Below are 24,627 nucleotides of genomic sequence, written 5' to 3' on the forward strand. Positions count from 1 at the left end.
GAGTCCGATTCGACGCAAGTGCTACCTTGCCCACTCTCGGCTTCGTTCCAATTGACAAACCGATCCTCACCGCATCGTATGAAGTTGCGTACCTCATCGCAAAGCAGGGCAAACCGCACACCTTTGGCGAGACACTCATCAAACCGGCCACGTTGAAGATGGCCAACATCATGCTGGGAAAAGCTGCTGAAAACAAGTTGTCTCTCGTTCCACTCTCAAATGACACCATCAGATGCAGAATAGACGACATGAGTGACGACATCCTCGCCCAGGTAGTTGCAGATTTAGTCGTCAGCCCGACGAAATTCAGCCTTCAACTCGACGAGACCACCGACGTTTCGAAATTGAGCCAGCTTATCTTATTTGTGCGTTATGTCAAAGGAGACGAGATCAAGGAAGACTTTCTGTTCTGCAAGCCTCTCACAACAACGACGAAGGCAGCTGACGTGAAGAAGCTTGTGGACGACTTCTTCAGAAGCAACGGCCTCTCGTGGAACATGGTGTCTGCAGTTTGCTCGGACGGAGCTCCAGCCATGCTGGGATGCAACTCCGGTTTTGGAGCACTGGTGAAGGCCGATGCAGCACACATCATCGTCACACACAGCGTCCTGCACAGACACGCGCTGGCATCAAAAACGCTGCCTCCAAAACTGGCCAATGTTCTGAAAATCGTCGTTGAACCTGTGAATTACGTGCGAAGCCGTGCTCTGAATCATCGCATCTTCAAAGAGCTGTGCAATGAAATCGGCTCTGAATTCGAAGTCCTTCTCGACCACTCTATTGTTCAATGGTTATCACGAGGGAAGGTCGTGAGCCGTGTTTTTGCCTTGCGTGTAGAATTAGCCCTGTTTTTGCGAGAACACCAGCATTGCCATGCAACGCACTTCCAAGAGTCAGAGGTCATCCTCACCTTGGCGTACTTGGATGACATCTTCGACGCACTCAATCATCTCAATTGCCAGATGCAGGGCGGTGTAGTGAATGTTATCGAATCTGAAGAAAAGCTGAGTGCTTTCCGAAAGAAGTTACCGTTGTGGAGGCGGCGAACAGAGAACGACAACTTCGCAAACTTTTCGCTACTGGACGAGTGCATGAGCGGGATCGAAGATGAGTCTGAAGTCGAAGGCACTGCTGTACCGGGGGAGCTGAAGCAAGCGATTGCCACGCACTTGGATGAGCTGGGAAAGTCATTCGACGGCTACTTCCCCGACCAAGAGCAATACCCAGCATGGGTGTGGCAGCCGTTTACTTTCGACGTTGCAACGGCAGATATCAACGACCAATACCTCGACAACCTCATCGAACTTCAGCAGAGCCAGACTCAACAACAACTCTTCGGCACAACAACGCTCTCAACGTTTTGGTGCCGCCAAATGGAAGGGTATCCTCACATCACTAAAATTGCCCTTGAGATCCTCACGCTGTTCGTTACAACGTATCTCTGCGAGCATGCGTTTTCGAAACTGGTGCACATTAAAAGAAAGAAAAGGAGCAGGCTTGCATGCGAAAATGATTTGAGGGTGGCCCTTGCCAAAACAAAACCATGCATTTCCCAGATCGCCTCCTGAAAAGAAGAACAGAAAACGCATTAAGATGCAATTCTTCTTAATTTTTGTCAAATTCGAGGGGTTCCGCGAGTGTTCGGTGGGTTTCGTTAGGGTTTGGCGCCTTTAAAAAGGTTAAGAACCACTGTATTAGTGGTACATTTATTAATAAAATATCTTGTAAGGCACAACCTGGGGTTTTGGGCAAAACACATTCCTTTGAGTAATCAGCCTTGGGAAAGCCTTTTGATCTGACACCTGCAAGGGGATAACGATGTATGCCTACTCCACTCCCCAGTCATAAAACCTGTTCACCAACCACTCTTATTGGATGAATTGCAAGAACTTTTTACTCCATTTATTTCCCAAGCTCTCTGGATAACTATTCGAAGACTTATTATATGCTTATCTTTTTAATTTCCTGGATGTCCTCAGCAGTGTATGCCTGTCAAACATAAGCCTTTGAGCTTAGCCAGGCACTGCCTGTTCCTTTGCTCTCTTCTTTAATATAAAAACCATGTTATTTTGCCAAACCTCAGAGAAGTGAACAGGGGTTTTGGGTTGATTGGTACTCTGTGTATTGTGATTTATGATCTACTTCTCTCCGTGCACATATCAATAAGTTGTGCACGTATCAATAAATATTTCAAATTCACTACGTGAGGAAAATAAATTATTCTTCTTCAGTCGGCAGAAGACACAATCATCCTCCAGATAATGTGCTCATGTGTTTTAAGGCAGGATGATTGAGACTTTTTGGAAATTGGGCATCAGTGTGGACATTGTATAGTGTAACTACTCAGGTAAATTTTCACCTGCTTTTTCAGGTGGAGTTTTTCAAACGATGAAAAAAAATTCTCCAAATTCTGTTCTGGGCCCAGTCCTATTAAAAAAAAAAACCACCTTTAGAGGCCATTTTTCCCCGCAAGTGGGGGTTGGCCTTTTTCGGGGACCGTGGTTGTTGTTGTTTTTCGGTCCCCTTTTTTGAAGCAATGTTTTACGGCCGTAAAGGTCGTTTTACGACTTTTACGGCCTGCCGCCAACCCTTTTTGTCGCCTTTTTTACGACAAGCAGGGAATTACCAGTGAACTGGTACTCAATTAGCCGACCTCGGAAGGATGACAGGCTGAGTCAACCCCCCTGGCGTTAATTCAGCGATCGACCGGGATTCGAACACAGGATCCTAGGATCCTAAGCTGGCACCCTAGCCGCTAGCCCAACACCAGGGCCCAACACCAGTCCTATTCCCGATTAAAAAATTGTCTCCCTTGTGCATCCACCTTGTCCACCCCACGGATGCTCTGTGACTCTCATTCCTCCCCACATCCATTGTTTGTCCTTGTCTGCGTCCATCTCTTCCTCAAGCCTCGGCTACATATACAAAGGTAAAATAAAAAGTGTTTCTTGAGCTCACATGGTTTAATGGAGGATTTTACACAAATTTCGCATGGACATTCTCTTTGTTGTTAATCTCCTTGTTCTCCATTGTGAATTTCCACATGTTTTTCAGGTGGCTTGACCGAATGAAAAGATTCTCTTCAAACTGAGCATTTGTACAGTCATTCTCTGTTGTGAATTATCATGTGTGTTTTAAGGTTGCCTGACCGATTAAAACATTTTCCACAACTTATGCATTTGTATGGGTGTTCATCATTGTGAATCATCATGTGCTTTTTAAGGTTGCCTGACAGATTAAAAGATTTTCCACAACTTATGCATTTGTATGGGTGTTCATCATTGTGAATTATCATGTGTGTTTTAAGGTTGCCTGACCGATTAAAACATTTTCCACAACTTATGCATTTGTGTGGACGTTCACCATTGTGAATTGTCATGTGTGATTTAAGGGTGGATGACCGATTAAAACATTTTCCACAACTTATGCATTTGTATGGGCGTTCACCATTGTGAATTGTCATGTGTGTTTTAAGGGTGGATGACAGATTAAAAGATTTTCCACAACTTATGCATTTGTATGGGCATTCACCATTGTGAATTGTCATGTGTGATTTAAGGGTGGATGATCGATTAAAAGATTTTCCACAACTTATGCATTTGTGTGAGCGTTCACCATTGTGAATTGTCATGTGTGATTTTAGGTGGGATGAGTGACGAAAAGCTTTTCCACAGCTTGTGCATTTGTGTGAGCGTGCACCATTATGAATTCTGATGTGTGATTTAAGGTTGGATGAATGATTAAAAGCTTTTCCACAACTTATGCATTTGTGTGGGAGTTCATCTTTCTCTCCTTTGTGAGCCTGGTGAAAATTATTACGTGCAAACAATTCATTATTCCTTTTGTTGTGTTTGTAAAAAGTCCTCTTGTTTGTTTCAGTTGGCGGGTCCTGCAGTCCTGTGTCTACGCTGTTCATAAAAGTAGGTGCAGTCTCCCTTGTAGATTCAATGGATGCACCTGTAAATACAACATCACATGACCTGTAAAAAATCTGATTTTGTTCAATACTCGCAATATAATTCTGACAAACGTACGCAAACATGTACATTTGTATTTGTTCCACTGGAAAAACGAAAATTTTTTTGTTGATGTAAATATACAGTGCTGTGCAAAAGTTTGGGTTTGTCCCAAGATATTCATACTGTTACAGTTTTAGTAAACCGCTGAGGCAATGGCAACCACCATACACTTCCACTCGTGTGATTATTTCCATGGTATAGAATAGCTCCTTCCCCTTTGTAGTGGGTTTGAGTGTCATAAAATGCGTTGGTGAAGGTTTAGAGAGGCTTTTTTACTCGTTTTTCCTTGGGGGTAATTGTTTCATGTGCGCCTCGTCCCATATGTGTGATCCACGTTTTAATCTGGGAAGATTGTTTCATGCACGTGAGCAGCGAGTGTATCCCTCATTTGGCCAAAACTCATTTGAAATGAGAAGCTAAATAAAACCAAACCGTCACCTCCTCAATTTCCCCCACATCTTTCCTTTATACCCGACACGGAAGTACATCCCAATGACAGTTATTAGTACAATTTTTTTTCGATGCACTTTCTTTTCCAACACACACATTAAAAGCCATTGCAAAAGTCATTATACACACGGCAGAGAGACTATCATTCCTCGACTAACTGGCTGCATCAAGCGGTAAATCTCGGCCGCCCTCATTAAATATCGAATTAAGATAAGATTGGTGCATATCCGGGGATCCGGGGGTGCGTGCACCGGCCAGAAGATCATGTGGCATTCAGTTGAACGGTATTACACCATAGACATTGAAGCAAGTGGTTAACTGATTGGCACTCGCGGTTGATTTATCAACCTGCTATGGCACAAAGTTATTCATGTGCGGTAACCTCAGGCCCTGAAAGTTTGAGGGGAACCGAGGCTACCCCCCTTTTAGTGGACCCGAAACCCACGGCCGCAACAATACTTTAGGGTAAATTCATCCAATTATCAGTGATAAGTCATTTGTGTCAATAACTCTAAAATGATTGCTTTTATAAATGCACATGTTCAACGATACACTTCATTTTCATAAAATAATGATTTCAAAAATCGTCAAAGGAAAAATTCCCAAAGTTTTGCGCGATTGAAGCAGTCGTGTGCACCACCCTTATACATTAACCTATTTAACATGTCCAAGTACTCCAAAACTGGATGTTCTTGGAAGTATTAAGAAGGCAATCTGTGTTCCACATTGTTCAAGTATATAATTCAATTTACATAAAATAAAGATTGTAAAAGACGAATAAATGAATTAATTCCGGGTTTTTCCACCGTTTTAACCAGTGCATCACCATATCTTACACATTACATGAGTTAATCATGCCTGTTGTTTGTATCCTTCATAAGGTCCTTCAAAACAGTAAGCTTCCTGTTCAAAGTGATTTTAAGTTTTGTTTGATTGCCAGACAGGCCGAGTAAAAATATTACTCAACTCCTCTCTGGACATTGCACATGCACAATCGGATGATTTCAAAGCCGGAGTACGTTAAAACGAAAGACTTGTCTTCCTGTTCATGTTCAAAATATAACATTAGATTTAAATAAGTTGTTCCTCGATCATAATCTGCATAAACAGTCAAGATGACACAAACCAATTGCTTAATCTCGTTTTTGGCTTCACGTGTGCGGGGTAATAAATTGAAAGAGCAATCACTCTGCAGACCCTTGCGGATTTGAATTTGAATTCGGTTTTCAGATTTGGTAGTGGCTTGGGGGTGTTTCCACCTGACCACCACAAATCCAGTCCAAATCGGATAAATTTTGACCGAGTTACCTCAGGTGGCAAATGTGTCTTTGTTTTAATTTTCATTTGGCGCGATTCGTGCAGACTGACCGTACAGGCTTGTTATCATTATAATTACCATTAATAGCATTATCATATTATGTACAATCATCATTGTAATTAATGGTCATGATCATCATCATCATCATCATCAATATTAGCATTATCATTGTTATTGTCATTATCATTATGTGCCATTATCATGATACTTATCATTCAGGACAATTGTCATTTTCATGATGACTATGACTGTGTATCATTATTTTTATCTTTATCATTAGGTACCATCATCATCATGCACTATTATCATTATCATTATCATCATAATCATGATGTGTGTTACGTTTGTGGGGGTAGACATGGAATACCTCAGGAAAGTTCAGAATGTGTAGGTTTTAGTATGGACTGTGTGACGTGAAAAAGGAGCCACCAACTTGATGTACATAAGCAGGGTAAATGTTCAGGTTAAGAATGTTTGCATGTCGCCATAAGGGGCGTGGCTTTGTGTTAACTCGTTCTCGGGTGTAAAATTAATAAACCCCAGTGTGTAATTGCCTCTGTGATTTTTCCGCTTAGTTTCTATTCCATAAAAAAGGGCCGCCATTACAACAGCCATAAAAGCCCGACAGAAACACAACACATTTGCCAATTCGCAAATAAACCCCGACGTCATCTGAACATTCTGGAACAGAATCCCCCCCCCCCCCCCCCATCAACTCATGACCTTCGTCATTGGGCATGAAGCAAGGCCATGAGGCCCCGCCCCGAAGACAATGATTGGTCGTGGCCATGGACTGATGTAATGGGACGTTGGTGATTGGACAGAGTGTGACGTCAGTGGTGGAACATTCGAGAGCTAGGGGAGCAAAAAAAAGCCGTCTCGCCATCTTGCTCTCTTCTGGTGCTGGCATGAGTCGAAGGCGGTCGCATTCTCTTTGTGCTGGCGTTCGTTGGAAGAGGTCGCATTTTCTCTCATTCTTGCTGTCGGCTCAAGTGGGCGCTGTTGTCTCGGGTGCGCTGGTGAGGAGACGTGTCGGAGCTTTGGAAGTTTTGCAACGTCTGAGGAGGGGGTGTTATTGACTGTGGTGCTTTTTGGAGGAGGGGAGAGCTGTGTCTCGCTTGGCGGTGGAAGCGAGGAAGGGCCGGTTGGCTGCTTGCTCACGCCTGGGCGTTTTCGGCGTCATTCGTTGGTGCGCTAGTTGCGCGGTGGTTTTGAGGCGACAAATGCCAACCCCTCCCGCCCCCCTCATTGAGACCAGCGTAAAGTGCCGGCTGGCAAGAACATCATTTATTTTTATTTAATCTTTCCCCTTGTTTGTATACGAGTCCGAGTGGAGACGCCTCAATTGGGAATTATAGTTTTTACCTCGCCTTTCATTTTTGTTTCTTGCATTTATTTTCATTAAATCCTTTATTTTTGCATTTCATTCTTGTATTGTGGATTTTGCTTGTCCTGCATTTGTGTTTGTGGGTTCGGATTAACCCAGTGTCGGCCGTCCGATCATATATGGCTTCCGGCCTTTCTCGTGCCCGTCAAAGACAATCCCGCCAAGGTTCGATGTATGCCTCAGAGTTGAAGCTCGTTTCGGTCATCCATCACCCAGGGGTCTTCACCCCGGGGACGCGCCATGTGCTATTATCATTAGCATTATGTACCATTACCATTGTCATTATGATTATCATCATCATCATCATCGTTATTATGTACAATTATCATTATTATGATGCGTCATTGTCATTATGTGCCATTATCATTGTCATTATGTACACTACCGGTCAAAAGTTTTGGAACACCTCAATTTTTCCAGTTTTTATTGAAATTTACGCAGTTTAATGTCCAGTGAATAACCTGAAATGGCACAAAGGTAAGCAGCAAACTGCTCGAGGTTAAAAAAAAGGTGAGGTTAGCAAAAACTGGAAAATAATGTAAATTGCAGTTATATTCTAAAAAAAAAAAAGCCTTCTTCAGGTAACAAGTAATGGGTTAACAACTTACAGCTGTTCTGCAGCAATGTAAGTAAATTCAGCCTTGAATGTTGATGCAAACAATTCTTACAGGTGTCCCAACCTCTGCTGATTATTTGATTACAAACCCCCTGTCTGTATAAAAGCAGTATTGGAACAGACTGTTATTACACCCTCTGAAGCATTATGAGAACAATATTGCACTGCAGGAAGTAGTATATTGGAAACTGGAGGAAACTCTGACAGGAAGAGGTATGGCAGACCCAAAGCCAGAACAGAATCAGAAGACAAGTTTCTGAGAGTCAACAGCTTGCGTGATAGGCGGCTCACAGGACAACAGCTTCAAACACAGCTTAAAACTGGTCGACGTAAGCAAGTCTAAGTTTCAACTGTGAAGAGAAGACTTCGAGCTGCAGGCTTGACAGGTCAAGTGGCAGTAAGAAAGCCATTGCTAAGATGGCAAAATAAGAAAAAGAGGCTTGCCTGGGCCATGAAGCACAGCCAGTGGCCTACTGAAGACTGGAAGAAGGTCTTGTGGACCGATGAATCAAAATTTGAAATCTTTGATTCATTATGCAGGATTTTTGTACGCCGTCGAGTAGGCGAAAGGATGGTTCCTCAGTGTGTGACACCAACTGTCAAACATGGAGGAGGAAGCGTGATGGTCTGGGGCTCTTTTGCTGGATCCAGAGTCAGCGACTGACACAGAGTGACTGGCACCCTGAACCAAAAGGGCGACTACAGCATTTTGCAGCGCCATGCAATACCCTCTTGTATACGCCTAGTTGGTCAGGGGTTCATCCTACAGCAAGATAATGACACTAAACACACCTCCAGGCTATGTGAAAACTACCTCAGAGGAAAAGAACAAGACGGAAGACTTCAAATCATGGAATGGCCACCAGCACAGTCTCCAGACTTAAACCCCAGAGCTAGTTTGGGATGAACTGTACAGAAGGGTGAAAGCAAAGCAACCGACAAGTGCAACACATTTTTTGGGAACTTCTGCAACAGTGTTGGGAAGAACTTCCCGAACAATATTTGATTTCCATTGTAGAAAGAATGCCACGAGTGTGTTTGGCGGTTTTATCTGCAAAAGGTGGCAACTTTGCTGAGTCAAAAATTTAAATTAAATTTTGTTAAACAAAATGATTCTGTGATTTCTTTTTTTGTCTCCAATTGTTTATTTGTTCTATGCTTAATTACAGAGAACATTGAGACATTAAACTGTGTAAATTTCAATAAAAACTGGAAAAATTGAGGTGTTCTAAAACTTTTGACCAGTAGTGTACTTTTGTAATTATCATTGACATCATTTTGTACCATTATCTTATGCACCATTATAATTATCATTATGTACCATTAATCATTATAAACCTCGTGTTGGTTTAATGGTTAAGGCGGCTGGTTTAAGATCTTAGGGTCTGGAGTTGAGCTCCTGTCGTGCTATTAAATAACACCAGGTGGGTTCGCTCACTGCCAAAGAATACCAGTTTGGCAAACTTAATAACAAACGCCATGTCGTACCCAACATTTCACACGAGTGTTCTGTTAATTACGTACTCTTGTCTATTGTAACATACCGATGAGACCTTTCAGATCCCTTAGCCATTTACAGACCTCTTACTTTAGCCCCTTAAAACTCTCAGAACCCTCAGACACTTTAGACTTTCACAAGCCTTTGATTTTAGACCATTCAGACATTCAAACCCTTCAGACCTTTGACTTGACCTGAAGACTAAAGACATTTTTGACACTTTCTGAGATAGTTGACATTTCTGAGATTTCTGAGTTTGACACTTTCTGAGATCTAAGATAGTTGACCTCAAAAATACTTGGTGGTTGAATTCAGTGACCAGATATGCAAGTCCTCTTCAAATTTCAAGTCAATTGGATGAAAATTAAGGATTTTATAAATTTGGCCTATGTTGACCTTTTGGCCTATGTTGACCTCAAAAATACTTGGTGGTTGAATTCAGTGACCAGATGTCCAAGTCCTCTACAAATTGCTAGTCAATTGGATGAAAATTGAGGATTTTAGAAATTTGGCCTATGTTGACCTTTTGGTCCATGTTGACCTCAATGATACTTGGTGGCTATATTCAGTGACCAGATATGCAAGTCCTCTTCAAATTTCAGGTCAATCAGATGAAAATTGAGAATTTTAGAAATTTAGCAAAGTTGGTGACCGTTGGCCTATGTTGACCTTTTGACCTTTTGACCCCAAAACAATAGACTTCTTGATTTTGACCAACTCTACCATTTCGTTAAGTTTTGTGAATATCGGTTGAAAATTGTGACCTGTCGGCCGGTGACAAACAAACAAACAAACAGACAGAGACAGACAGAACCACAAACGCAACCGACCAATATACTTGAAAAATCTTCGATTTTGCAAGTAAAAATAGCCTTTGCAGCCAAATCACTTGGTCATTGGCATGTCCAAATATAAGCTTCCTCACTCAAAAGGCGCCTGAGATAATGGCCAGAAGAGAAAGAAAATGTATAAGTACTTAATTAATCGCTAATAATTAAACAAGACGACGTCATGCGGAGCACGATACTTGCAAAATCCACCCCCCCCCCCCCCCCAAAAAAAGTTTTCCAATGATACAGCAAATTGTCCATTTCATGAAAATTAAAATTGACAATCTTGATCAAAGCTCGGGTCAACAGGATGAAAAGTGACGATTTTTCAGATGAAAAATGATGATTTTGGAAGGTTGACCTTGAGTTGACCTTTGACCTTTTGACCTCAAAAATAGTTAGTTTCCCTATTTAATGACAATGTGCAAATGCTGTTCAATTTTCAAGTCAATCGGATGAAAATTGAGGATATTAAAAATTTGGCCTATGTTGACCTTTTGGCCTATGTTGACCTCAAAAATAGATGGTGGTTGAATTCAGTGACCATATATATAAATCCTCTTCGAAGTTCAAGTCAATCACATGAAAATTGGTGATTTTAGAAATTTGGCCTATGTTGACCTTTTGGCCTGTGTTTACCTAAAATATAATACGTGGTTGAACTCAGTGACCAGATATGCAAGTCCTCTTCAAATTTCAAGTCAATCGGATGAAAATTGAGGAATATGAATGAATGATCGTTTTTAAGGCCATTTTCCCTGCTAGAGCGGGGGTTGGACTTGCGGGCCCCATGACAATCATGGTTCCCTGTTTTGAGGCAATATTTTTATGGCCAGATGCCCTTCCCGACGCCAACCCTTGGTCGCCTCTTACGATGCGCAGGGATACGGTGTGCCTATTCTAAACCGGGGTACACACCGTGATCATTCATCCCAGCAAGCTGGTACTCAATTTGCCGACCTCGGAAGGATGACAGGCTGAGTCAACCCCCCATGCGTTAATTCAGCGATCGACCGGGATTCGAACCCAGGATCCTAGGATCCCAAGCCGGCACACTAACCGCTAAGCCAACACCAGGCTCGGATGAAAATTGAGGATTTTAGAATTTAGCAAAGTTGGTGACCTTTGGCTTATGTTGACCTTTTGACCTATTGCCCCCAAAACAATAGGCTTCTTGCTTTTGACCAACTCTACCATTTGGTGAAGTTTTGTGAAGATCGATTGAAAATTGTGACCTGTAGGCCAGTGACAAACAGACAAACAGACAGACAGAACCACAAACACAACCGACCAATATACAGTGGAACCTTGACTTACGAGTTTAATTCGTTCTGTGACCGAGCTCGTAACTCAAATTGCTCGTATCTCAAATCAAATTTCCCCATTGAAATGCATTGAAATGCTATTAATCCGTTCCAGCCCGCCAAAAACCACACCAATTTTTTTTTAAATATACAGTATATATAAAAATATCTCGCGCTTTATATTTCACCTGTATGCAGCATACAAGTTGGCAGGATGGCCTGGACTGGAGGTACGCACACTTGACTCTAAAGTCTAAACTGTCCAGCCTGGGTTTGAATCCCGACCCAGCTATAACCTGTCATGGGTGAATCACAGGCAGGGTGATTCATCAATGTGTGTACCGCTAAACTGGGCGCCCCGTTTGCGTCCCATTAGTTGTTGGATGTTAAGGATCTCACCGTGTTTTCCACAAAGAGAAGGCGAGCTATCGCCGGCACTCTGAACAAGTTGTGGCCTGGCATGGCATGAACATGAAAACATGAACATGAACATGAAATGTTCGACATGAACATGAAATTTTCCAAAATAACCAAAATGCGAAAACAAAAATGCAGCGCTATACGACAGAGATACTGTACGTGCACGGCAAGATAACCACGTGACCGGAACCCACCTGGCGGCGTAAACTCAAAATAACCGAAATGCGAAAACGAAAATGCAGCGCTATACGACAGAGATACTGTACGTGCACGGCAAGATAACCACGTGACCGGAACCCACCTGGCGGCGTAAACTCAAAATAACCGAAATGCGAAAACTAAAATGCAGCGCTATACGACAGAGATACTGTACGTGCACGGCAAGATAACCACGTGACCGGGTGGCGAAAGCTCGTAACTCGGATCTCGGCTCGCATCTCAAAGCAATAAACCGCCCGAGCGACGGCTCGTATCTCGAAAAACTCGTAAGTTGGGGCACTCGTAAGTCAAGGTTCCACTGTACTTGAAAAATCTTCGATTTTGCAAGTAATAAGCAGCCGTGAGGAGAGGCAGCCGTGAGGAGAATGGCGCGCTGCGTGAAGACTGCAGTACCTCAGAGATCGTGTTGAGGCGATTTTCCCGCCCGTCTCGATCACCCGCTATTTCACATCGGCTCAGGACTCTGCGCTTAGGCTACTCAATCCATCCGAAGCGCAGCTTAACTCAGCTGTGAGACGAGGTAGCCGTGAGGATAAGCATCCGTGAGGAGAAGCAGCCGTGAGGATAGGCAGCCGCGAGGACAGGCAGCCATGAGGAGAAGCAGCCGTGAGGATAGGCAGCCGTGAGGTTATGCAACTGTGAGGAGAGGCAGCCGTGAGGAGAATGGCGCGCTGCGTGAAGACTGCAGTACCTCAGAGATCGTGTTGAGGAGATTTTCCCGCCCGTCTCGATCATCCGCTATTTCACATCGCCTCAGGACTCTGCGCTTAGGCTACTCAATCCATCCGAAGTGCAGCTTAACTCAGCTGTGAGACGAGGTAGCCGTGAGGATAAGCAGCCGTGAGGACAGGCAGCCATGAGAAGCAGCCGTGAGGATAGGCAGCCGTGAGGTTATGCAGCCGTGAGGAGAGGCAGCCGTGAGGACAGGCAGCCATGAGGAGAAGCAGCCGTGAGGATAGGCAGCCGTGAGGTTATGCAGCCGTGAGGGGAGGCAGCCGTGAGGAGAATGGCGCGCTGCGTGAAGACTGCAGTACCTCAGAGATCGTGTTGAGGAGATTTTCCCGCCCGTCTCGATCACCCGATATTTCACATCTCCTCAGGACTCTGCACTTCGGCTCCTTGATCCATCTGAAGCGCAGATTCACTCGTTAACAGTTAAAAATAAAACTCCCACGTTCACGTTCGGTTGACTTATTGTGCTTTCAATCGTTTCATGGCCAAATAATTGAGGTAATGAAGCTTGTCCCTAAACCTCGATATGTCAATACGTTGGACATTTTGTCTCGGGAATGATATTTTAACAATACAGGTGATGGACATGACACAAAGTCCCGTATGGAATGCCGAATACAACAAGGTCCAGAAGCGAGACGGACTTTGAACCATTTAATATCCAGATTTAGTGAATTATCTCATGTTTACAAAAAGTATTCACATACTGGAAGACGTGAAGGTATGAAAAATTCTGGATGCTTCCAACCAGGTGAAGTCCGATTGGGTGGATCAGTGACGTGGCTGCTGTTGCTCTGAACAATCTAAATGGCGATCATCACGTGGTACGAGCAAAGGTAGCTCGATAATACATTAATGACACGTGCTCATGTTAGCAGCACAGACAGGCATGACGTCATTATATATGTTAACATAATCGTTACCTGCCCTGCCATCTCCTTCAACACTCCCGGATGTTTATCCGGCCCCAAAGCTTTATCTTCTTTCGTCAACTCCAGGAAAGACACCAGGTAATGTGAAAAAACAACGGAATAACTCGTACGGGTCGACAGGATGTCCAGTTTAACGTCCATCCGAGGGACGGTGCGCACACACTGATGAATCTCCCTACCTGGGAAATACCGGGATGACAGTCCATAGCTGTGTCGGGATTCTAACCCAGGATTGACAGGTTTGAGGTGCGTGTGCACATCTCTAGGCCATCCTATCAGCCCTTACCTGAGGTACTAAATAAAAAAACCTCTTTATTTAAATATACTAGGGGGCCCGTTGGTCCGTTGTACCAAATTTTCATTGGTCTTCACGGCCTTGTAGCATACCTGCCTTCCGAACTCGTGGAGCTCTTTTGTTTGAATTTGCTTTAATACCCTTCTGTTTTGTCCCCTTGACCCCTCTTCCCTCTTACAGATGGACGAAACGACCGATAACGTATACACCTCGTGGCGGTTTTAAACATCCACGTGGTTTAAAACAACATCCATGCGAACATCCATGTGGTTTAATCACCGACCTGTATGCAAATTACAAATAGACGTGGAGACTGTGGAATAATATATATATTCATATATATATTAGTATATGTTAATATTGCTAAAAACAGTTAAATTGCATCTCAATGTGATCTTGTGTAAAATGGAATGTGTTTTACTGTGCAGTTTGGCAAAGTCTTAGAACCGAACTGATGAGGCAACATCTGCAAATAGTTTCCTGGACCCAAAAATGGAGAACATTTTTGTTATCCAATGAGTGTTTACTTAAGCAAAAAGGAGAACAAAAAAGTGTTTACTTAAGCCAAAAGAGAGTGTAATCGTGTAGGACAGAGAAGGTTGACATAAGCAGAGATAAGTGACCTATAGTATGCCTTGAGTGACCGACAACGAAGAGCAGATGGGTCTTGGCGCCAGGAAGACGGGCTGCTGAGTTCTGTGTTGATCTCTGAATTCTAATCTCACTACATCAAAGGATCGAGGGTCTACTTAAGCACCAATGCTCCGAGAGAAGAAACGAATTCATCTGAAGACGCAGGTCGCAGGACGAGAAGGGAGAAGAGTTCAAGCAACGTGTTATATCTTAGTTCGATTTTGTGTAACAAGTTTCCCTCCTAATTCGGAATAAACCTTGGCTCGAAGAGACGTACCAAGTTCTTTTGTATCTGAGTTTCGTCTCAAATTATTGTTATCTTCAGGGTTCAGTAAAAAGTTCCCTGACAGTTTTGGTGGCCCTACGGCGATATCAACTGTGACGTTCCACGAGGAGACCATTCCAGGTCCAAGGTGAGCCTTTACAGAACGATATAAAAAGACCTGCTCAAATATTGTTAAATATTTATTAGCTCGATTAAGTGTGGTCGGTGGGCAAAATCCACAAAGCATGTATAGATGCACAAAGCCCTGTATTAGTGTACTACAGATGTATACACATTTCAGTAATGGTGCCATGAATTTTTTTGTGTTTTTTTCGTTGTTTTTTTTTAGTCCAAAGATCCACTAATGAGACCTTTTGTCTTTAGTACAGGTGCTGTGCTCTTGTCTTTTTCATGTAGATCAGGGGCGGGCAACCTTTTCAGAGTGAGGGCCAGATGAGACTTTTGGAAGGAGATCGCGGGCCGGAGTGAAAAACGAAATCTCAGAATTACTATATTTTGTTTACATGAATAGATTGTACAAAAATTGCATTGAACACTCTACAAATCAATGAGACTGCTGGTGCTGTTTGCCATGAAGAAGTATTTCCATGTCTGGCTCGATGGTTGAGGTAGACAACAGAAGAATGTCATTGAGGTGGCGGTCCGAGAGTTGGGAGCGAAGGTGAGACTTCGTGTTCTTCATTTTCGAGAAGAGCTGTTCACAGCAGTAGGTGCTGCCGAACATGGCCACAATGCGTTGGACATGGGCAATGTATTTTTGAAAATTGTTAGAAGGGAGAACGGTGTCGCGGAAGAAGGACAATGGAGAAGAGGTGCGGAACTTCGCCTTCATTTCATCGTTGCACTGCAGCTCCACCAACTCCATCTGTAAGGAGGCAGGGGCGTCTTCCACGGGGAAGTCAAAGGGAGCAGTGAAAAGCTTGAAGTCCGCAGCCAGCACCCTGACTCCTGCAAAACGGGAAGCAAATTCCTCACGTAGAGAGTTGACGACACTAACGCAAGTGCCCAGGTCCACATCGTCAGGGGCACATGCAGCAAGGCGAGGAAAATGCACAAACTGACCAGAAGCCAATTGAGCCTCCCACAAGCGCAGTTTAACCTCGAAGGCAGTGATGTGCGCGTACATGTCTGTCACGAGAATGTCTTTGCCTTGCAGCTTTATGTTGAGGGTGTTCAGGTGCGCCGTGATGTCCGTGAGCAGGGCCAGGCGAGCTAGCCACTTGAAATAGGTTTAGAGAACTCTGCGTCGCTTACCTCTTTGTTGCAAGTTATTTGTCCCAGACACCAACGTTTGTCGCAAGCTGACTGAATCGGAAGGACGTCCGTATCACATGCCGGCTGATTTGAAAAGACCGCCTATCAGCAAGCAGGCGGTGTCTAGGCAAGACAGTTCCCCGTGCGCATGTCTTCCGGAAGAGGACGGTGCTGAAGACAAAATGTCCCTTTCTTGAATTCAGACCGGCTAAATATAAACTCTTACATTTACAAATGATATGAGTTTTACTGGGAGGTCCGCGGGCCGGATTGCAATAATAAAGCCTAGCAGGGTGGCGGGCCGGACGCTAAGCCTTCGCGGGCCGGATGTGGCCCGCGGGCCGGGGGTTGCCCGCCCCTGATGTAGATCCACTGAGGTGTATACTGTATAATTATGTAAATAGAGGATCTAAGGTGTACATACATTTTATACAAACAAACTGCGATTTTCTGTTACGATAAACGTTGCTGACGTCCTGCGAAATTTGCTCGTTTTTCTGGCCGAGTCGTAATTGCGTTGAGTTCCTATTGCATGTGCCATTAAATGCGCTGTGTTATGGTTGAGCTCCCTTTATTTCCATTTGGTCATGGCGGAAGAGCAGACGGAATGACGAATGCTGCGGCACCAGTAATAGAAGCGATTTTTTCTCTTTTTAAAATTTTTTTTTTAACGACTATTCCATATTTTAACGACTTTTTGTAAATATGTATACTAATTGGTCAGGAAGTGCGTGGCTTGATAGCCCCGCGGGCGGTTTTGATGCGTGTCTATATTTTACACACGTTCACGTTTGTGATTGCAATTTGAGTGTGCCAATTCGAGTGTCGATGATCCGACAGAGAATGAGTGATGAAGTGCACCGTCGACTCATTTTCTGGACAGTCACGTGAGACTCGCACCCCCCCTGCACCCCCGCTCGGGGACTGGGGTGAAGATCATTCGATAGACAAGGTTCTGCTCGCATGGGACTGAGGTCAGAGTTAATTTACTCACTTTGAAAGGATGACAGGCTGAGTCAACCCATTGGGTGTTAATTCAACGGCATGACAGGGAAATGCGTGCAGACGTGCATACGGGCGGGCCAAACACGCGTGAATTTGCGCTCCACGGTTCGTTGGGCGCTCGCCTGTTTGTTTAGCGAGTGAGCGAGCAGACGTTAACCAATTTGTGTGGCTTTGTAAAAACAACTTGATCGGTCACGTGACTTGGTACGTGGGTGCAATGCGCACAGACAAAACCGTGTCTACACAGCGCGACATGAAATGTACACTTCATGCACGCACTCAATGTATACGTACCTTACTGGTACACAGCACGCACGGCAAGGCGTAACATGTTCTGCCGCTTCGCTGGTCGAGGCGTGCGCGAGCACTGTGTATTTTAATTCACAATTAATGGCAAATGATTTCATTTTTTTCCTGTCGACAAATTACGAACGGGATCGGAAATGTTTTTTTTCTTTTCTCAAATGTACACTGTCTTTTTTGTCCCTCTCTCACTCCTCCCCCCCCCCCGACCCCCTTCCTCCCCCATCACCGCGTCTCTACCCTCACCACATCCTGATCACCGCGCACCCCCACCCTAACCTTAACTTACCTTACCCTTCTCACACCTCCTCCTCATCCCTCATCATATCGAGTGATGGGTGATAGTGATTGAGAGGAGTGGTATGACCATGCATTGTGCCTCTTTGGGATCAGGATGCATGTGTTTTGAGAGGTTCCAGGTAGCAATTGCTTTCATCTTTTTCTCTTCTTCTTCTTCTCCCAATCTACCTGTATTCCTGTATTCCTGGCTCCCCGCCCCCCTTCCCCCCCACCCCCTCCCGCTCTTTCTGTAATATGACATTTTGACCTGTAATCATTCCTATATCTGAATCCCGATTAGGAAAATATACATTTTTTTTTGAGGGTTTTATTCCAGTGGCCATGTTGGATGACATTTAAATTTTACCTGAATGGTATAAAAATTGATAACAGGGAATCCCATTTTACGTGTATATAGAATTTCTATAAGGCAGGGCCATTGAATGAAAATTCCATAATTTTTTTCTCCCTTCTTCGTCAACAAGTCTCTCTGTCTATCTCCGCTCATTGCTACATTAATTCATTTTAATTCAAGGTGATGTTTATGATATCATTAAGTTATCCTCACCTGTCAGACAGGTGTTATCACACTTGTCATTTGTCATCAGTATTATTAGAGATCATCTCTCCTGTTTTTTTGTTTTTTTCCTCTCCTTTGTTTGCCCCCTCTTTCCCTCTCAATCTTTCTGTCTCCCTTTCTCTCTCTTCATTTCTCACTTGATCTCACTTGGGTTGAGGCTCATACAAGAGCTAATGAAATTAAGTGTTGACCCAATAATGTTTGGTATAATGTTTTCAATCCATGCTGTGAAAATTTATTTTGGATTCTGAATGCTTCGTTTGTTCCAATGAGTTTAAATAATATGTTGATCTATGAATCTCCTCCGCCCCCATCCCATCCTCCCCCCAGCCTCACTCCTCCCTTGCCCTACCTCTCCTCCTCCATTGTCCTATCCTCTTCCCCCCTAGCTTTTTCCTCCCTCGTTTCATCCTACCCCTCCTCCTATCCCTCCTCCTACTCCCTCGCCCCACCCTTTTTCCTCCCCTCTTCCCTCCTCTTTCCCTCGCCCTTCCTTCCTACCTTCTTACCTCTCTTACCTGTTTTCTACCTGTCCCCCCCCCCCCTTCTTCCTTCCCTCCCTCCTCTTACACCCTTATTGTAGCTTCTTACTATGTCCAGTTCTCGTTTTTTTCTTTTCATTTTTCTTCTTTATTTTCATCCTTTCCTTTTCAGTCTCATTTTCAGTCTTTCTCTCCTTTTTTTTCTATCCATTTTTTCTCTTTCTTTGTTTGATTGTTTGATTGATCTTGATTGTTGTTGTTTATACAATTGTTGAATATACCACATGGATGTGATGACAAAGTATAATGATGATACAGGAAATGTTTGTCTTTTCAAATGGATGAATATTGTATGACTATGATTATGATAATAATGATAATCGTTATGATAATGATTTTTAAAAATCATGACTGTTATGATTGACAGGAATGAGATCATGAAGTTTTCGGTGTAAAATGATTGCATGACAACTTTTGTCATGCAATCATTTTTTGATCCCTGTACTTTTGGCTTTTGAGCCCTGTACGATTAGGGTTAAATTATATTAGGTTAAATTAGGTTAAAGGTTAAATTATTATTTATTATTAGGTTAAATTAGGTTAAGGTTAATTATTATTAATTAATTAAGGTTAAGGTTAAGGTTAATTATGTTAATTATTATTAGGTTATTAGGTTAAATTAGGTTAAGTAATAGAGTTAAATAAAGTGTCAAAATTTGAGCATGATTGGATTTGATTGGATTAAATGACTATGATTGGATTAAAATTGGCAAATATTATGAATGAATTGTCATTCGTTGGTAGAACATTTCAGGAGTTTCACAAAATTGTAATTGTCAAGAGGTTTAGGTACCATTCAAATTGAGACATTTTTTCCCAATGAACTGTTCCATATCTGTCTGATCAATTTTGGCTGATTGTCTCACGAATGAAGGATGAGTTGCCTTTAGTGGTTGCAAAAGTCAAATTTTGTGGTGACCAGGCAAAATTGAAAAATATGTCAGATATGACCCTAGGACAGAACAGTGATTCGTCAATTGACATGGGGTATGGGTCAGAGGTGACGACCAATGATCATAGATCTCAGTCAACAGATAAAGCTATTCTGACAGAATGTGGAAAGGGCTTATGCATGGAGTCATCTAAATGATTAATTTGATTTATTGATGAATATTGATAAATTGATTGATTGATGAAAGTGGGGTCTCAAGAAAGAAGCTTGATATATTTGTGAGATATTATCAATGTGAAGAAAACCTTGGAAATTGAGCAAGGTGGTGAGTCTATATATAGATATATATATATGTGGTTACCATTGTGTGATTCCCCCTTCAACAGAACGTGATATCTGCTGATTCACCTATTTTGATACTGATCCATTTGGCTCATCTGCAATACCGATCTGTGAGATTGGGTTGTGGAAAAGCCACAGGTGAGAGAGACTCTCTGGAAATCATCGTTTGAACAGATGGAGAGATCCTTCCTGGAAGTACAAGTGGCGCTTATAGGAACAAGCTAGGCAACAACGCATCCAACGCTACTTTGATAAAAGGTGGAACAAACCCCAGTAGATTTTATTTACAGTACACATAGTGCAGGTGTATACAAGTGTATTCCAAAGTGCAGATCCTAGTAGTTTACTTGGTACATTGAGTGAATCCTGAGTGTTATTCACATACAGGCAGAATGGGGAATGGAGCCTGTAAGAATACACAAGGACAACCAGATATTCCACAAAAAGGTACTTGTACATATTATATGTACGACCATTATGGTGTAGAGGCTATTAGGGAGGTTGAGAATTGGTATTTGTGGACAAAGGGACATGCTAAGGAGTTTCCAAGAGATGGTACATTTGAGCGAAGTCGATTGGAGAGATTAGGACAAGAATTGAAAGCCAGGAGGCGACAGAATCTAATGGTAGACTGGCTTGCATTCCATCATTGGGATGTAGAATCCAGGAAATGGGAACAGCAAGAACGGATAACGGACCTAGAACTTAAAATAAAAAGGATACAGGATACATTGGAGGAGATAAATGCACGACTGCCCTCGAATGTAGGAATAAAAGTGACAGTTGTCCCATCTGATTCCCATTTGTCTCCCCAAAAAGAACAGTACAGAGAATTTTTTTATGTTTCAGGAGATAACCAGAGATCGCAGTGGCAACCCAGGGATCCAGAGATGCAGCCCAGCAATACAGGTGAACAGGTGAACAGACCAGGCAATGACAGAAACCGGTGTTTCAATTGTGGAGAAATGGGACATTGGAAAAGAAGATGTCCGTATGTCAACAAAAGACAATTTCGCAAGGGCAAACCAAGATCAAGGGTACCAGTGCTTACCGGTACCTCAGATAACGATTAGGCCTTCATTGCTACAGATCCCAAATGACGACTGGCCTCAACAGATTAAATCACTAGACCAACATGAATAACTGTCGATGCTTCTTGTGTCTGAAAAGTTTTCGGAGCAAGAATGATTCATTTTTTCTTTTTTTGCTTGTTAGCAAATTAATAATTAATTGATCAAATGCCGAAATTGGATTTTTTTTTGGAACATAGAATTAAAAGATCCAGGATTAGAGTTAATTCTGGAAGGCTCATATTTGCCAAATATAAATGTGGGTTTAGGGAGCATTTTGGGCAAAACTATTTTTGAATTTACAAAGTTTGGAACGATTGCTTTGCAAATTTTTTTTTTGGGAAACCAAGTGACAAGAGTCACATGATCATCAGGTGGGAATTTTGGACTATTGTTTCGCATGATTGATAGGTCAGTGGTCGACTGATATGTAAATGGGTGTGTTGTCAAATTTTGGATAAATTATTGTGGGAGCCGAAAGGGTAATTTCACTCTGGACATTATAGGGGTTTTCTAAGAATAAAGTTTTTGTCTATTTGTGTATTAGCATTTCTAAAATTAAAGGACAAATTTTATGAAATTGAAATAAAATTGACACCCATCTTGGTCTGCAAATAATGGTTCCAACGCAAACAAATATACATAATAAATGGGTGTGTGTATTTTTTTTTGTGTGTCAATCTTACAAGATTGTTGAAACCGACAATGTGCTTGTCTGGAAAGAGATAGTTTCATGTGGATGGGATCGAATATCCAGAGAATCCATAAAAATAAAATAGAAATATAATTTGATTATGAAAATTATCTCTTTTGTCAAGGGAGATGGAATATAAAGATTTGATGTGCTGAGTTATGAGCAGCCATTCATTAATAGTAAAGAATAACTGTGAGTAATTTTGGGATTCCATTTTCGATAGAATTTATATGAGAATAAAAGCTATTTATGGATATGAGCTTAATAAAAAAATGTGGGAGTACAAACTTAGCCAAATTTGGAAGAGGTCTTACACTGATTTACCAGAGTACTCTGCTCACCGATTTTTGATATATATATATAAACTTGAATTTTACCAGCATATCAATTGGGCTGTATGTATGGATGTGTTGGCATAGATTAGGATTAGGGAATTAGATGAAGATTAGATGAAGGCTTCATCAAAATCTTCATCTAAATGAAGAAATCTTCATCTATCATCATCTTCATCAAATCTTCATCTATCATAAATCATCTAAAAAAATCTTCATCTTCATCTAAATCTTCATTAGATGAAGATTAGGCATAGATGATATGGGAAAATAGTAAAGAAAATCTTGCTGAATTGAACTATTGTGAGTTTTAAAATGAAATGCATTGTGAATCTTCAACCAAGGGGCAGACATGAACGCGCTGTTACGTTATTTAACCTCAGAACGCGATGCTACGTGTACCTGCAACATATTTGTTAATCTGGCACACCTATATTGGCATACTGGTGTCAGTCGTACTCACTAGTTGCATAGAAATGGATGAGAAATAGTTAAGGGGGCGTAAAAACACTTACTTGGATATTTTCTACAAAAGTAGGGGTTTCAATGAGTGGTAGCTGTACACATGGGATTCATCAAATTAAGTTTTGGAGTTTAAACAAAGTCACTGGTTAACAGATGGGAATGGAGAGTAAACAATTCTTAGATGTTGGGTAAATCAAGTACGATATTACTGTAGCGGCTAATGCTGGGTATACACAATCGCCTTGCACCTACCGAGGACGCGGAGTGATCACCATGCCGGGCTCGCCCAGGACACCCGGGCATGCCCGCGCTCGACTTGCCAGGCCTCGTCCGGGACGCCCGGGCATGCCCGCTCTCGACTTGCCAGGCCTCGTCCAGGACGCCCGGGCACGCCCCCTCTCGCCTTTCCCGGGCAAACGCTCCGGGATAATGTGTATATATATTGCTGCCCGATAAACGGGCTTTTCAGAGTACCCGAGTTGATTTGACACAATAAAGAAACTCGGACGAATTCCAGCTTTTTGTCGCGTCCATTCTTTCGATTTACGTTGGAGCATAGCTCCTACATTGGTGACCCGACATGGACACGGCAGTTGCCCTCAAACTGCCTACCTTCTGGGAGGCTCACGCGGCGGTTTGGTTCGCCCAGGCGGACTCCCTGTTCGCCCTGCGAGGCATCACGGCCGACGACACCCGCTTCCACCATGTGGTAGCAGCACTCGGCTCAGCCACTGCGGCACGCGCCCTGAGCCTCCTCGAGTGCCCGCCAGCCGCTGACAAATACGACGCGATTAAAAAGCTCCTCCTCGACGCTTTCGCCCTCTCATCAGCGGAACGCGCACGGCGCCTGCTCGACCTGCCCGAGCTCGGCGACACGCGCCCGTCCGAGCGAATGGACTACATGCTTTCGCTGCTCGGCGAGCACTCTCCGGCATTCCTGTTCCGGGAGCTGTTCCTCCGTCAGCTGCCTAGCCCGGTACGCCTCGCCCTGGCAAGCACGACGATCACGGATCCCCGCACCCTTGCCAGGGAAGCCGACAAGATCTCCGCAGCAGGCCAAAGCATTGGAGCAGCGACCTGGAGCCCACCGCCGTCCGAAGCAACGCCCATGGCGCCCGAGCACCCGGCACGGTCGACGACCGAACTGCCGACGCAATTGGCGGCCGCTACGCTGGGCCGACCACCTCCAGCACGACGACCGGAGCCTCCACCTGACCAGGCGTGGTGTTATTATCATGCCAGGTTCGGACAGAAGGCCCGGACATGCCGACCCCCGGGCACCTTCGGCAAGCCGGGAAACGGCCGGGCCGGCGTTCATTACCAGCCATGAGCGCCGGCCACACGGGCAACTTACTTTTCATCACGGACAAAGCATCCGGACGGCGCTTCCTGTGTGACAACGGCACCCAACTGAGCGTCATACCCGCCTCCGATCAGGACAGGCAGTCCGCGGTTTGCGGCCCCTCCTTGGTTGCGGCCAACGGATCGGCCATCCGCACCTTCGGCCCGCGCAACGTCACCCTCTGCTTCGGCGGCCAACGCTTTAATTGGAGATTTTGTAACCGCAAGTGTGCCCATGGCTCTGCTAGGAGGCCGACTTCCTCTGCGCACACGGACTGCTGGTGGACGTCCAACGGCGTTGCCTCATCAACGCCGAGACCTTCAGCTCCCTGGCATGCACATTGAGCAGCTCCGCTCCGACCGAGCTGGCATGCGCCCTCCCGGCGGCGAACGAGTTTGCTCGCCTGCTCACGGAGTTCCCGGCCCTCACACGGCCGACGTTTTCGGCCGTCGCAGTACGACATGGGATCGAGCACCACATACCAACCACGGGCCCGCGGGTCTACGCCAGAGCCCGCCGCCTCGACCCAGCCAAGCTCGCCGTGGCCAAAGCCGAGCTCGACGCTTTGGAACACCTCGGCATCGTGCG

General features: G+C 43.9%; 2 protein-coding genes across 2 annotated transcripts in view; both read right to left on the minus strand.

Annotated features, from left to right (window-relative positions):
- The window catches only part of LOC137428442 (uncharacterized), a 135,832-nt gene that overhangs the window by 69,040 nt on the left and 42,165 nt on the right, over positions 1 to 24,627 (minus strand). The window lies entirely within an intron of this gene.
- Positions 2,945 to 24,627, minus strand: part of LOC144892344 (uncharacterized) — a 74,400-nt gene continuing 52,717 nt past the window's right edge. The window contains exon 4 of the mRNA XM_078778396.1: positions 2,945 to 3,957. Coding sequence (XP_078634522.1) covers positions 3,104 to 3,957 — 854 coding nt within the window. The 3' untranslated portion in view covers positions 2,945 to 3,103. The remainder of the gene's footprint in view (positions 3,958 to 24,627) is intronic.

Source organism: Myxine glutinosa, chromosome 5 (genome assembly GCF_964187855.1).
Source record: "Myxine glutinosa chromosome 5, kmMyxGlut1.1, whole genome shotgun sequence".
NCBI lineage: Eukaryota > Metazoa > Chordata > Myxini > Myxiniformes > Myxinidae > Myxine > Myxine glutinosa.